This window comes from Globicephala melas, chromosome 13 (genome assembly GCF_963455315.2).
Source record: "Globicephala melas chromosome 13, mGloMel1.2, whole genome shotgun sequence".
NCBI classification, from domain to species: domain Eukaryota; kingdom Metazoa; phylum Chordata; class Mammalia; order Artiodactyla; family Delphinidae; genus Globicephala; species Globicephala melas.
This window is the reverse complement of record NC_083326.1, coordinates 88,899,385-88,911,498: the sequence shown is the minus strand read 5'-3', so window position 1 is coordinate 88,911,498 and position 12,114 is coordinate 88,899,385. Positions and strand designations below refer to the sequence as shown.

Here is a 12,114-nt window from a genome sequence, read left to right as displayed (position 1 = left end):
AAAAAAATAAATTTATTTTCATTTTGGGCTGCGTTGGGTCTCTTGCTGCGCGTGGGCTTTCTCTAGTTGCGTTGAGTGGGGATTACTCTTTGTTGCAGTGCGTGGGCTTCTCATTGTGGTGGCTTCTCTTGTTGCGGAGCACAGGCTCTAGGCACGCAGGCTCGGTAGTTGTGGCTCATGGGCTGTAGAGCGCAGGCGGGCTTAGTTTCTCTGCGGCATGTGGGATCTTCTTGGACCAGGGATCGAACCCGTGTCCCCTGCATTGGCAGGCGGATTCTTAACCACTGTGCCACCAGGGAAGCCCTCTGACAACTCTTTACTGTGAAATGATAAGACATATATGTTGTATATTGGTCTCTGCCCCCAGCTCCTAGAACCCTTGGAATCCACTGAGTGGCAGGGGTGCCAGGAGGTCTTTTGTTCCAATGAGGTGACTTGGTGGGCTCCTGGCTGGGGGTTGGTCACCAGAAAGACCAAACTATGATCAGAAGCTTGGAACCTTCAGCCTCACCGCACACACACACCCCCCATCCTCTGGGGAGCAGAGAAGGGGTAGGCACTGAGGTAATCATCAATCCGGCCCATGTAACGGAGCCTCCACAAAACCCCAGGAGGACAGGTTCGGGGGAGCTTCCAGGTTGGTGAACACGAGAGGATTCTGGGAGAGTGGTGCCCAGAGAGGTCAAGGAAGCTCCACTTCCATTCCCCACACTTTGCCCTGTGAATCTCTTCCATCTGGCTGTTCCTGAGTTATATCCTTTTATCATAAACCACTAACCTCGTAAGTAAACTTTTCCTGAGTTCTGTGAGCCGTCCTAGCGAACGATCCAACCCAAGGAGGGGCTGTGGAATCCTCCAATTTATAGCCAGTTGGTCAAAGGACAGGTGACAACCTGGCACTTGTAACTGGCATCTGAAGGGGGTCGTCTGTGGGGCTGGGTCCTTAGCCTGCAGGCTCTGTGCTAGCCTCGGGCAGTCAGCGTCAGAATGGGCTCTTGTAGGACAGCCGGTCCATGTCACGGAGACCTGGAGAACTGCTTGGTGTGGGAGACCCCCATGCAGCTGGTGTCAGAAGTGTCGTGAGTAAAGGAAATGCGTTTTTTCTTTTATTTATATATCCTATTACAAGTGCTTCATTGGCTGCGTCTTTTGCAAATGTTTTCTCCCAGTGGCTCTTCATTACCTCAATAATGTTCTTCACATGGCAAAATGTTTTTAATTTTAATAAAGTTCCACTTTTCATTTTTATTCTTTTATTGATTTGTGCTTTGGGTGTTGTAGCTAAGAAATCTTAATTTAACCCAAGGCTACAAAGATTTTTTCCTGTGTTTCAGAACTGTGAGTTCCACATTTAGGTCTCTGATCCATTCTGCGTTAATTTTTGCACATGGTGTGAGGTAGGGATTGAGACTACTTCCACTAAGTTTTAAATTTCAATTGTTTTATGTTTAATTTCTAGAAGAACTATTTGGTTCATTTTTTTTTTTTATCTGCTTGCTCTCTGGTGACCCCTTGTTTCTCCTCCATGCTTGTTATTTCCTCCTTTGTTTCTTTAACCATATGAAATACATTTTGCATTTCTTATTCTAGATCCAGCAATTCTGGCATCTTAACGTCTCTACAGGTGTGAGTCAGACCCTCACTCCTGAGGCCTCTTCACTGTGTATGCTGTGATTTTCTGTCATGAGCATACATTCTGGGGGCTGCTGGCTGGAGTTCCTTGAGGCCTGGAGTTGAGGGTTCCTCCAACCAGGCTAACATTTTCCAAGGCCAGTCCCCTGGGCTCAGACATGTGCTAATGGCTTCCCATCCCTCACTCAGTGATTATTCATGAGAACACCACCAGACCAATTCCACCATCTTCCTATTTGACACCAAGGGAACTGAGGATGAGAGGGGAACACCCTGCCCGAGCCAAGAGGCAGTGGGTGTCTTCAGCCCCTCCACTCCATCACAACTTGGAACTAGAGCCCAGGATACAGGTGATTCCCTATTTCCAAATATGTTTGTATAAAGTACGTGTATTTTATAGACAAACGTATTTTATAAGATGCTCAGATCTCATTTTTTTCCATCACAATACATCATATAAATTCAGGGGAAACAGTTAAAAGTTTTTCAGACCACATGATCCGATATAGAATTTCTATCCAGAAGAATTCTCAAACTCAGTTTGAAGGAAAAAAATGTTTTTAAATCATTTAAAAAAATTTTATTTATTTATTTTTGGCTGCGTTGGGTCTTCGTCGCTGCGTGTGGGCTTTCTCTAGTTGTGGCGAGCGGGAGCCACTCTTCATTGTGGTGCGTGGGCTTCTCACTGTGTTGCCTTCTTTTGTTGCGGAGCATGGGATCTAGGTGCATGGGCTTCAGTAGCTGCGGCACGCGGGCTCAGTAGTTGTGGCTCGCGGGCTCTAGAGCGCAGGCTCAGTAGTTGTGGCGCACGGGCTTAGTTGCTCTGCGGCATGTGGTTTCTTCCTGGACCAGGGCTCGAACCCGTGTCCCCTGCATTGGCAGGCGGATTCTTAACCACTGCGCCACCAGGGCAGTCCCTGCACACAATTCTTAACATACGTACCAAAAATCGAAAAAATCATGTAGTTGTGATTCTTTTCTGAACAGTTATTCCACTGACTTTCCAGCTTAATATTTGGAGGCAAATTTTCCTTAACAGGATAGCAAGTACCAATATCTTCAAATATTGATATGCTGTTCCGTCATAAGTCCCACTAATTCACAATTTAATATCATATACTGTACACACTCAAATTGTCAATCGTTCACAGCACATTAACAAAGTTACTAGAACTGTACTACCACGACCAAAGATGTTACAGAGCACACAGAATTCTGACCAGGAGAGCCAAGATCAAGGAATGAGTGGTTTGCTTCAGGAAAAATTCTACCAAAAACAACATGGGACGAGAAGTACTTTAAAGTGTTGGGGGTCAGGGGGATGGGATGAATTGGGAGATTGGGGTTGACACACATACGCTATTGATACTATGTATAAAATAGATAACTAATGAGCACCTATTGTAGAGCACAGGGAACTCTACTCAGTGCTCTGTGGTGACCTAACTTAGAAGGAAATCCAAAAAAGAGGGGATGTATGAATATGTGTAGCTGATTCACTTTGCTGTACAGTAGAAACTAACACAATATTGTAAAGCAACTGTACTCTAATAAAAATTACCAAAAAAAAAAAGTGTTCAAGACATTAAATGCACACCTGACTCCAAATGCCATGTAGTAAACGCTTTGTATTACAGGATATAAAAGCTACCCCCATCTATGGAATGTTAAGCTGACACCCAAGACAGTCAAAGCCTCCCGTATTCAATATCCCACTATTTTCTGGTTGTACCAAAAAATAAATAACCAGCCAATGATTTCACCTCTTCAAAAAAAAAATTTTTTTTTACACTTAAAAAATGGGATGAGGGGGGATTCCCTCCTTTTTAAAAATGTTTCTAGAGCTCCTAAAAAACTGTCATTTACTAAATAGTTGGATCGTGCAGGAAGAGAGACAGGGACCACTGACAGGACCAGGTGTGTGATACTAATCAGACTTGGCTTCTCTCTCTCCTGCGTCAACAGAAGCTGGGCTGTCCTCGTTTTTAGTTTCTCCATTTTCTGCAGGTACACCTTTAGTCTCTTGGTTAGCTGCTTCAGCCTGTTTTCCCTTCGCTCCCCTTTTCCCTTTTGTTTGCACCTTTTTTTGTCTGAAGATTTATTCTTTCCTGCCGCCTTTTTGGGCTTCGTTTCCACTTTTGCAGGAGCTGGTTTAGCTGACAACCTTTAAAGGAGAAAGTCGTATTTCTCTTGCTCTCTTGATGTGAACATTAAGAAAACACTTTTATAAATAAACGAACATCCTGTCTATCTGCTTGGCAAAAGGTTACAGAAATGCGTGCGCAATACCTCTGTGTCACTCTGTAGGCGTTGGGCATCCCCACTCAGCGCACGGAGCACCCAGTAATCATCAAGACCCAACACCACAACTGGAAGGCAGTCACGTGGGCTGAGAGGTGCTCCACGTTCTCACGTGTCATTGGCGGACGGCGGCCCCGTGAAGCCCGGGAACAGACCTGGGAGCTGGGGCTTCGCGCGCGAGCTGCGAGCTGCGCGTAGCCAAAGCAGTTTTCGGCGAGGAAGGGATCCTCCCTCAGCTCTGGGGCCGGGTTGTGAAGTGTCTGCTAGGCCGCGCGGTCTTCGGGCTTGAAGGCAAAGCTGAGCTCCGTTCTCGCTCTCCGTCGCGGGAAAGGCCTCCGTGAGCAGGGGTGGCGAGGCGCCTCTCCCGACAGGCGCCCCGGCGGGGCCGGCCGAGGAGACGCCGCAGCCCGGACTCCACTCTGCCTCCCGGGTGTGCGGCGGGGACACCCCGACCAGCGGCCCCTCCAGACACGCGGCGCCGGCGGCGTCAGCACCGCGGACAGCGGCCTCCCGGGACCGGCGGGGCGGGGGTCAGCGGCGAGGGTCACGGGGTCGTCGAGGGGGAGGTGGACGGGGGAACGCTGGGGCAGCGGGCGGGCGGGGAGGCCGAAGGAGAGCCGCGCGGCCCTGAGCGCCCGCCCCGCCCCGGCGCGGACAGGCTGCGGGCCCTCACCGCGGCTGCCGGGCGACGCGGCGGAGAGTGCCGGCGGGGACAAGAGCGGCGGCAGCCGAGGGCGGGCCCGGGCCACCCGACCCGACCCGACCCGACGCAAGCCGGCGGCCGGCTTGGACCCAGTGCGCAGGCGCGGCGCCGGCCAATCGGCGTGGGCAGGCGGGGCGAGGGCGGGAGGACCGGAAGCAGCGGCAGCTGAGGCGGGAACTGCACGCGAGGCCCCCGGGCCGCGCCCGCGTCCTCCCGCGGCTTCCTTCGCCCGCGTCCTCCCGCGGCTTCCTTCGCCCGCGGTCACGTGCGCGCCGGCCTCCGTTCGTTCCTACCGTTCGCCTGCAGCCTTCCGTCCACCCGTCCGTCCGCTCCTCCGCTGCCCACCCACCGCCTCATCGCACACTTAACTGCCTGTTGCGTTGACCAGGCACGTCCCGTCCTTGCCCTGGCAGGACCTGCGGTCTAGGGAGAAGGGGGCACACATCGGCAAATGGATGCCCGGTCAGAGGAAGTAGGGCCGAGCGGCTGAGAAAAGGAGGTGGAGGTTGAGTGCCCATTTTAAGTTAGGGGGCGGCAGTCAGAAAATGCCTCCTAAGGCTGTTGAGCTGGGATCTGAAGACCCACAAGGATGGTTTTTTCCCTTGTTTGTGACCAGGGAGATGGTCCAGCGGGTCTGTCCCTGGTTTCACTCTGGCTACCTTCAACCACCACCTCCCCTGCAGACACAGTGAGCTTTCAAACTTGTAAGTCAAGCTGTCTTCCAGGCTTCTGCTTAGCATGAAGTCCAGATCGCCGGCCGTGACCTTGTCCCTGTTTCTTCATGGTGCTTACACCGTTCTGAATCATTTTATCATCTGTCTGGACTACTAGAACGTAACCTCCTTTTCTACTTTGCTCGTAGCTATCGCTCCAGGGCCTAGACACACAGTATGCACTCAGTAAGCATCAGCTGAATAAACCAATAATTTACCCATCTATCTCTCATTAGTTTTGATTTTCTTGAAGAGCCAAGTGTTGCTTTTTTAAAAAAACTTCCACCATTAGTGATAAAGTTGGCATGTATTATGCTTCAGTAAATACTCACTGCACAGGGACAGAAGCACAGAGCAGCTGAGGAAGTGCTGCTGTCTAGTACAAGGTAGCACTGGAGAACAAGAACATTACGAAGAAAAATAAACGCACCGGGTCCTTCCTCCTCGTGTGGCTTTGGAACACAGTGGCCAGGTGGACATGGTCTCTGCGGAGAGAAATGGTGATTTCACTGAGAAACTCCATCCCTTCTAGTTCTGGCTACCGTCTGGGGGGAGGAGCGAGGAGAAGAAAACCTCCGTTCGCAACACTAACTTGGTTTCCCTGTGTCTTGTTTTCTCTTCACACAAATGAAATGAATATGACTGGTATCTTATTTTAACCTGAACAGTAGCTTTCTATGAAAGACAAAACAAAAAAGCATATAAAAAGGTCAATTTATTATACCTTTTGTTTGGTGGGATATCAGTGCCCTTTAAAACCCTACTATTCAAGTACAAATGACTGTTTACAAAGTATTTACAATTTCGGTCTTCTTCCTTTATATTTCAAAACACAACAGCTATCTGGTTACAACGGTTAACAAATAGTCCTGAAGGTGGCAAAAGGGAAAGCCTCTGCCTCAGGAGGCTGACTCCAGCCTCCTACTTCCCCCGCCCCCGGATCCTCCAACCACCACCCAGCCTCCCTGGAACAAATGTCTCTGAATTAAAGAAAACCTGGGTGACTGCTTTTTCCATGGTGGCCCATTCCAGTTTGACGGTGTTTTTGCCTGCTGTCTTTATATTTTATGTTCTGAAGATTTCTCTCAATCCTTACCATGCATTGGGTGGGAACCCTGTTCTACAAGGTAATGTGGGATTCTGACAACAGTAACAATCTGAGGAAGCCTGGAAAACATCGTCCTAAACTCACACTTACTCTGAAATATGGAAACTTTAACCTTTAAAATAGAAAGCGAAGAAAACAATACACCGGACCCTTTACCTAAATGGCTGTGGAAGACTAGGAGGTGAGTGCTGACATCCAGATGTTACTAAATCGACTGATACCAGTAACGCTATTTTCTGTCCCATATTTTGCAACAGGGAATCGCTGAAGAAAACACACTTCTTTCACTCACATAGTAAGACAGGGCAGGAGTCCCACACTGCAAATATTCAGACCCTAGTTCTGTTCTCTTAGAAAGCTTTTGAGAGATTTTTCTAAATTCTCTTCTAGTGTTCTAGATTAATAGAGGACTTCTACTCAGGCAGCTATGTCTAGGATATTCTAAACACTCAACACTTCACCATCATCTACAGAGACTGTCCACACCCCAAGAAGGGTAAGAACAAAACCAACAGGCTTCACAAGTTAAAATAAGCTGAAAAGGAGAATTCCTTTTTAGTTCTGCACATTTGAGGATTTAAAAAAAAAAAGTAGGAACTCTCCTCAGTACCCAGATACGAAGCACAGAAGCCTCGTGCAGCCGCACTCCCTCATTACGGCACATGCTGAACCCACAATGAACAAGTCAGAAGGCAAATTATAGTGTTCAAGTAACTAGAACGTTAAATCCTGTCCACTTTGAACAACTGGTCTTTACTTTTTTCCAAATTTCTCACCAAGAACTCAAAAATGAGCTGCCTGGTTGGCTTCACTAAGGTATCAATCGCCGTATTAGTGTCCACATATATTGATGGGAAACAAAAGAACTCGGGACAGGACACTTTCCTTTGTGTCATATAAAGTGATATAAAGGGGGAGGAGACAGACTGATTACAAATTTAAAATCTCTCAGTATGCCGGAACTGTTCCTAAGTACACACAGACCTAACACAACCTGATGTCCTGGACCAGAACTGTAGAAGAGGCACAGAGACGGAGCGGAGAGGGTGTCATCAGACACGCGCCTTTTGCTTGGGTGGACACCTCCAGGTAAGCAGACATCGTCAGCCAATCAAGCCCTTTGCAGTTGCCACAGTAAAAAAAAATAAAAATAGCAAATCCAGGGCCTCCTCTTTGCCCCTCAACCACGGGCCCCCCACCCCAAAGAGCCTGGATGGCTCCCTGCTTTACGCAGTACCCCAAGTGGGCGACATGCTCACATACGAGACATGGCAGTCTAGTATGAAGAGCTTACCACACCCATTTCTGTGGGTTAATACTTGTAGGTGCATACACACAGCACATGCACAAGGAGGCTTCTCACCTCTGCACGTCACGCCTGGGCTGGGCACGAAAGCAAAGGGGCGATGGCAGGCCGCCCCCTTGCAAGGGCCTCGCCGAGCACTCAGCAGTGCCGTCTGCAACGTGACAACACTTGCACAGCACTCTGGGCCCCGAACCATATTCCCAGACAGGAGCCCCACAAGGTTTGCTGGCGCTGCTTCAGTAGCCTAAGTCCACTTACAAGTTTATCCGAAACCCGGGAAACTATCGTGGATGTGCTGGGGTGGGGAGCAGCCCCAAGCGTTCCTTTGACGTGGAAACCGGCCACTCTGAGGGAAGCCGTGCGATGCTCTTTGCAATGAAAATGCAGTCACAGACCATTCCCCTTCAACACAAGCTGGGAACGCGTCACGAATGTGCTTCAATGCATGTCAGTACTAAACGTCTCCTTTAAGAGTCCAAACAAGTCACATTTTAGGAGGGAGGGGAGAAACCACGTTGGTTTTCCCTGATCTGAGATGACCTACCTTTGATATCAGACAGTCTTTCTCCTCTCGAAGGACCATAACGTGCTTTCAGTTAGGAATAAAGAACCAGGCAGAGACAGATGCTGTCAGACCACATTTTAGCTCCACAAGGTCTATTTTATGACTCACTGCACCTTCCAAATGGCTACTTGTGACGTGCAAAAAACACTGTACACTAACAGAGAAATTCTAAATGGCTTTCAAGACCCAGCAGTACTGCCCTGGAGGAGAAACTAAAAGGTAAAGCATCGAGGAAACACTGCCACTGCCGCTTTCTCAGTCAGCCACATAACACGTGACGGGGGCGCTCGCTGAGGGTCGCCGCTCCAGGCACTGGACGCCCTGCAGGGCACTGTCCTGGGGCTCAGTAAATAAGTCCACCCCATCTGGGCGGGGCGGTGGCAGGCACGGGCGGCCCGCCTGGGGCCGCGCCGCGCTCCCGACTAGGGGCACGGAGGCTTGGTGGGCGTCTTTAACCTGACGGCGGGGACTCTCATCTGGAGCTTGGGCTGCTGGTTCGGGCTGTCGGAGCTGGCCGGCACCTGGGCTGGGTTGGGAACACCGGGGGTCTGCAGCTGGGCCGCCGCCGTGGTCACGACTTGCTGCTGCATGAGCTTCTGCTGGACTACCTGTGCTGTCGCTGTCACTGCGGGGATCACCTGGACCTGCTGCCCGGCCGCTGTCGCCTGGGTGAGGGTCACAGTCTGTGGGGAAGCCTGAACCAAAACAGAAACACATCTCCTAGAAAACGCAGATCAGGTGACATGAAAACTTAGACGTCCTTGGGGGTGGGGGTTAGAAACATGACTAGCGCGAATGCTTCCGTGAAATGTAAAAACCACCTGACCTATCAAAATAGGACCTCTGGTTTCTAACCAAACAAAAATAGAAAACGAAACTACTGCTGCTTTTAGGCTGCAAGCGGACGCCTCTGGGGAAAGGATGGCCGGGGACTGGTGCTGCTGGTGTCCAGCTCCTAATACTATCTGGTTTCTTGACACCTACATGCCAGTGTGATTCTGAACCAACTACAATTATTTTAAAGCACTGCTTTTATACGGCCACATTTTTAGCAGTAAAAAGCCGGTAAGAACCGAAAGCTAGGCTCTGTTGGGAAGGTAAGTCCTGGCTGTCCCCAGTAGTATTTCTACTCTAAGACCCAAGGTCGATACGAACGGATTCTGTTTTCTTTCTTCGTTTCCCTAAAAGGAAGGTGTGGTGGCTTCAGCTGGCAGGATGCACCTAAGGTTTACTGGCTGAACGAAGGAGCCCAGAAATGAGCCCCCTCAGCACATGTGACACTGAGTCCAAACACATTTGTTCAGGGTTTTTTTCCTGCTAGTCTCAGGATATCAAGTGTTTTCTCCAAAGTTAATTTTCTTTTCTGTATTATGAAGATCACAAGCCGTTCTCTAGGAATTAAAATTCTGTTTCCTCGGATGAAAAGCAAGAACTCTCTTCGTGGGAACCCCCGACAGCTGCGGGTCTCCAGGTCCTACCTGTTGGGAAGCAGAGGCAACCTGCTGGATGCTGGCCACGGGTGTCTGCTGCTGGACGACTTGAGGGAGTTTCGCAACCTTGGACAAAACAAAAAAGCCAAATGGAGACGCCAAATGAACGTGTGTGCAAAAGAGATTTCTTGCCCTCTCTCCTTCTCAGTTCTTAATGCAAAAAACAAAAAACAACAAAAAAAGACGGTGGTCAGACGACACAAAATAGCAGGTCTCAAAAGCGGGCCCCCCGGGACCCCGAGAGAGCCAGTCATTTTACCTTTGCACTGAGTAGCGACCGCCCTCCTGATCGGTAATCACATGTAATTTGAAGCTTATTATCGGTCTCGTATTTCAGACAGTCACATTTTTCTTTTATAAAAATCGCTCCAAGTCTATATGAGAGAGTTACATGGAAGACAGAGTGCCTGGGCGCCACTCCACAATGGGCGCCCCCATTGTCAGGGGACCCGGACCAACACCCAGGTTCAGCCCTAGTCCAGAGACATCTACGCCCAAACTCTAAAGTGGTTACTTCACCATTTTTCTACATTCTTCTTCATCATGATTGATATCTTCCTCTACAAAACAAAACCTTCCACCCAATGGTCACTTTTTGTAAACCTGCCTATCTTGCTGTCCTGCTGTAATAAGACAATTCAGGCCACTTGTGTCTACTCAGGGCTTCGGGGACACCGGTTCACAGAAGCAGCTCCCGAGTGGGTAGCTGCTGGGGGCCATGGAAAGCCCCCTCAGGTCTCTAACTGGCGGAACAGGGATGAAAATAAGTCTTGCCCAAGATAATCCTGGAGGAAATGTGAAATTATATGATGTACTTGCAAATGACAAGCTACCAAGTAAATACGAGTTCTCACGGAAATTAAAATGAATCAGAAGGCATTTACTAGTTTACTGTAACTTGAATCAAAAACTGTGAACCGCACTCACTGACATCAAAGGAACCCCTGAGTGAGCCTGTGCGCTTCCTCTGACGGGAGAGACGTTTGGTCAGCTACCGCAGCGCACGGGCCACAGCTCAGATCCGCAGCCACGAAAATGCTGAGGTGCCATGCATAACACCAAGGTGACGTCTTAAAACGCATCGATAAACTTGCAGGAAGTCCAGAGCTCCCAGTGCCAAAACTTAAGCAAATGGGGGACCCCGAGCCATGAGAAGGCGCTACAGCAGCTCGTGCCCGAGACCACGTGCTGCAGGGGAAGCCTTGCACTGGGTTTTCATGGCCTCCCGGGTGCAGCAAAGAGACCAAGTCCAAACCCACTCTCAGGAGGAGATAACAAGAGGGCTGCCCGATGCCCCCCGCAGCTGCGATCCTGGCACTCGAAGGGTCTGTGAGGAAGCCGCCTGCCTTAGGCCTCGGTGCTAGGCAGGGGAGCGGGAGACACAGGCTGGCAGACCAAACCCTCAAGCCACAGCTGATGTGGTCCTGGAGGCACCCATGGGAGCCCAGCACAAGGAAGAACCCACCTTCAACCCAGACCTCAAAGCCTTCCAACCAACAGAACTTCAAGGGAAACTGGCTCACAAGAAGACAACTCCTATAATGACAAAAACCCCACAGTTCCTGAAGCAAGAACAGCAGAAACAAGTAAAATCAGACGCACACGGACTTCAAATAGAGGAATTATCAGGCACGCACAAAACAGTGTGCCGTCCTGTGCAGCCTGAAAACACGTATGGGAACAAGAAACTACAAAGACCAAGCAGGTTTGAGACAAAAACAGAACTTCGAAGAATAAAATACTTATAATCACCAAAATTAAAATTCAATGGACAAGCTTAACAGCAGATTAGACCTAATGAAAGGAAAGCTCAGTGAAATGGGAGACAGGTTAGAGGTCATTACTCAGAATGCAGCACAGAGAGACAATGGAAGGAAAGCACAGAGACTGAAGAGACACGGAGGGCAGGAAATGGGGTAGAGGCGGCACCTAAAGAAACGGCGGCTGGTCATTTCCTAAACTGACAAGAGAGATCAATGCCCAGATTCCAGACGACCAGCAAATTCCAAGCTAGATCGTCACAGCATTTATAAAAGGCCAAAGACAAAGAAAAGATCTCAAAAGGAAACAGAGGGAAAAAAGACAGGTTCCCATCGAAGCAGCGACCCGCTGGACAGACATCTGACTTCTCCTCAACAACAAAAGACCAGGAGCCAGGGAGTACTGTTAATGTGCTGAGAAAATGAATGTCCATCTAGAATTCCATACAACGCAGAAGCATCCTTCAGGAACAAGAGTGAAATACAGGCATCTTCAAACACTACGGGAAACTCCAAAGGGTGTACTTCAAGCAGAA

At 49.4% G+C, this 12,114-nt stretch overlaps 1 protein-coding gene across 13 annotated transcripts in view; it reads right to left on the bottom strand.

The window, feature by feature from the left end:
* Window positions 1-6,047: 6,047 nt before the first annotated feature.
* EP400 (E1A binding protein p400) overlaps window positions 6,048-12,114 on the bottom strand; it is a 112,442-nt gene continuing 106,375 nt past the window's right edge. For all 13 annotated transcript variants that reach the window (XM_030859918.2, XM_030859917.2, XM_030859919.2 and 10 more), the window contains 2 exons: window positions 9,807-9,884; window positions 6,048-9,023 (listed from right to left, as the gene is read on the bottom strand). In XM_030859918.2, the coding sequence (XP_030715778.2) occupies window positions 8,751-9,023; window positions 9,807-9,884 (351 nt within the window). In that variant the 3' untranslated portion in view covers window positions 6,048-8,750. The remainder of the gene's footprint in view (window positions 9,024-9,806; window positions 9,885-12,114) is intronic.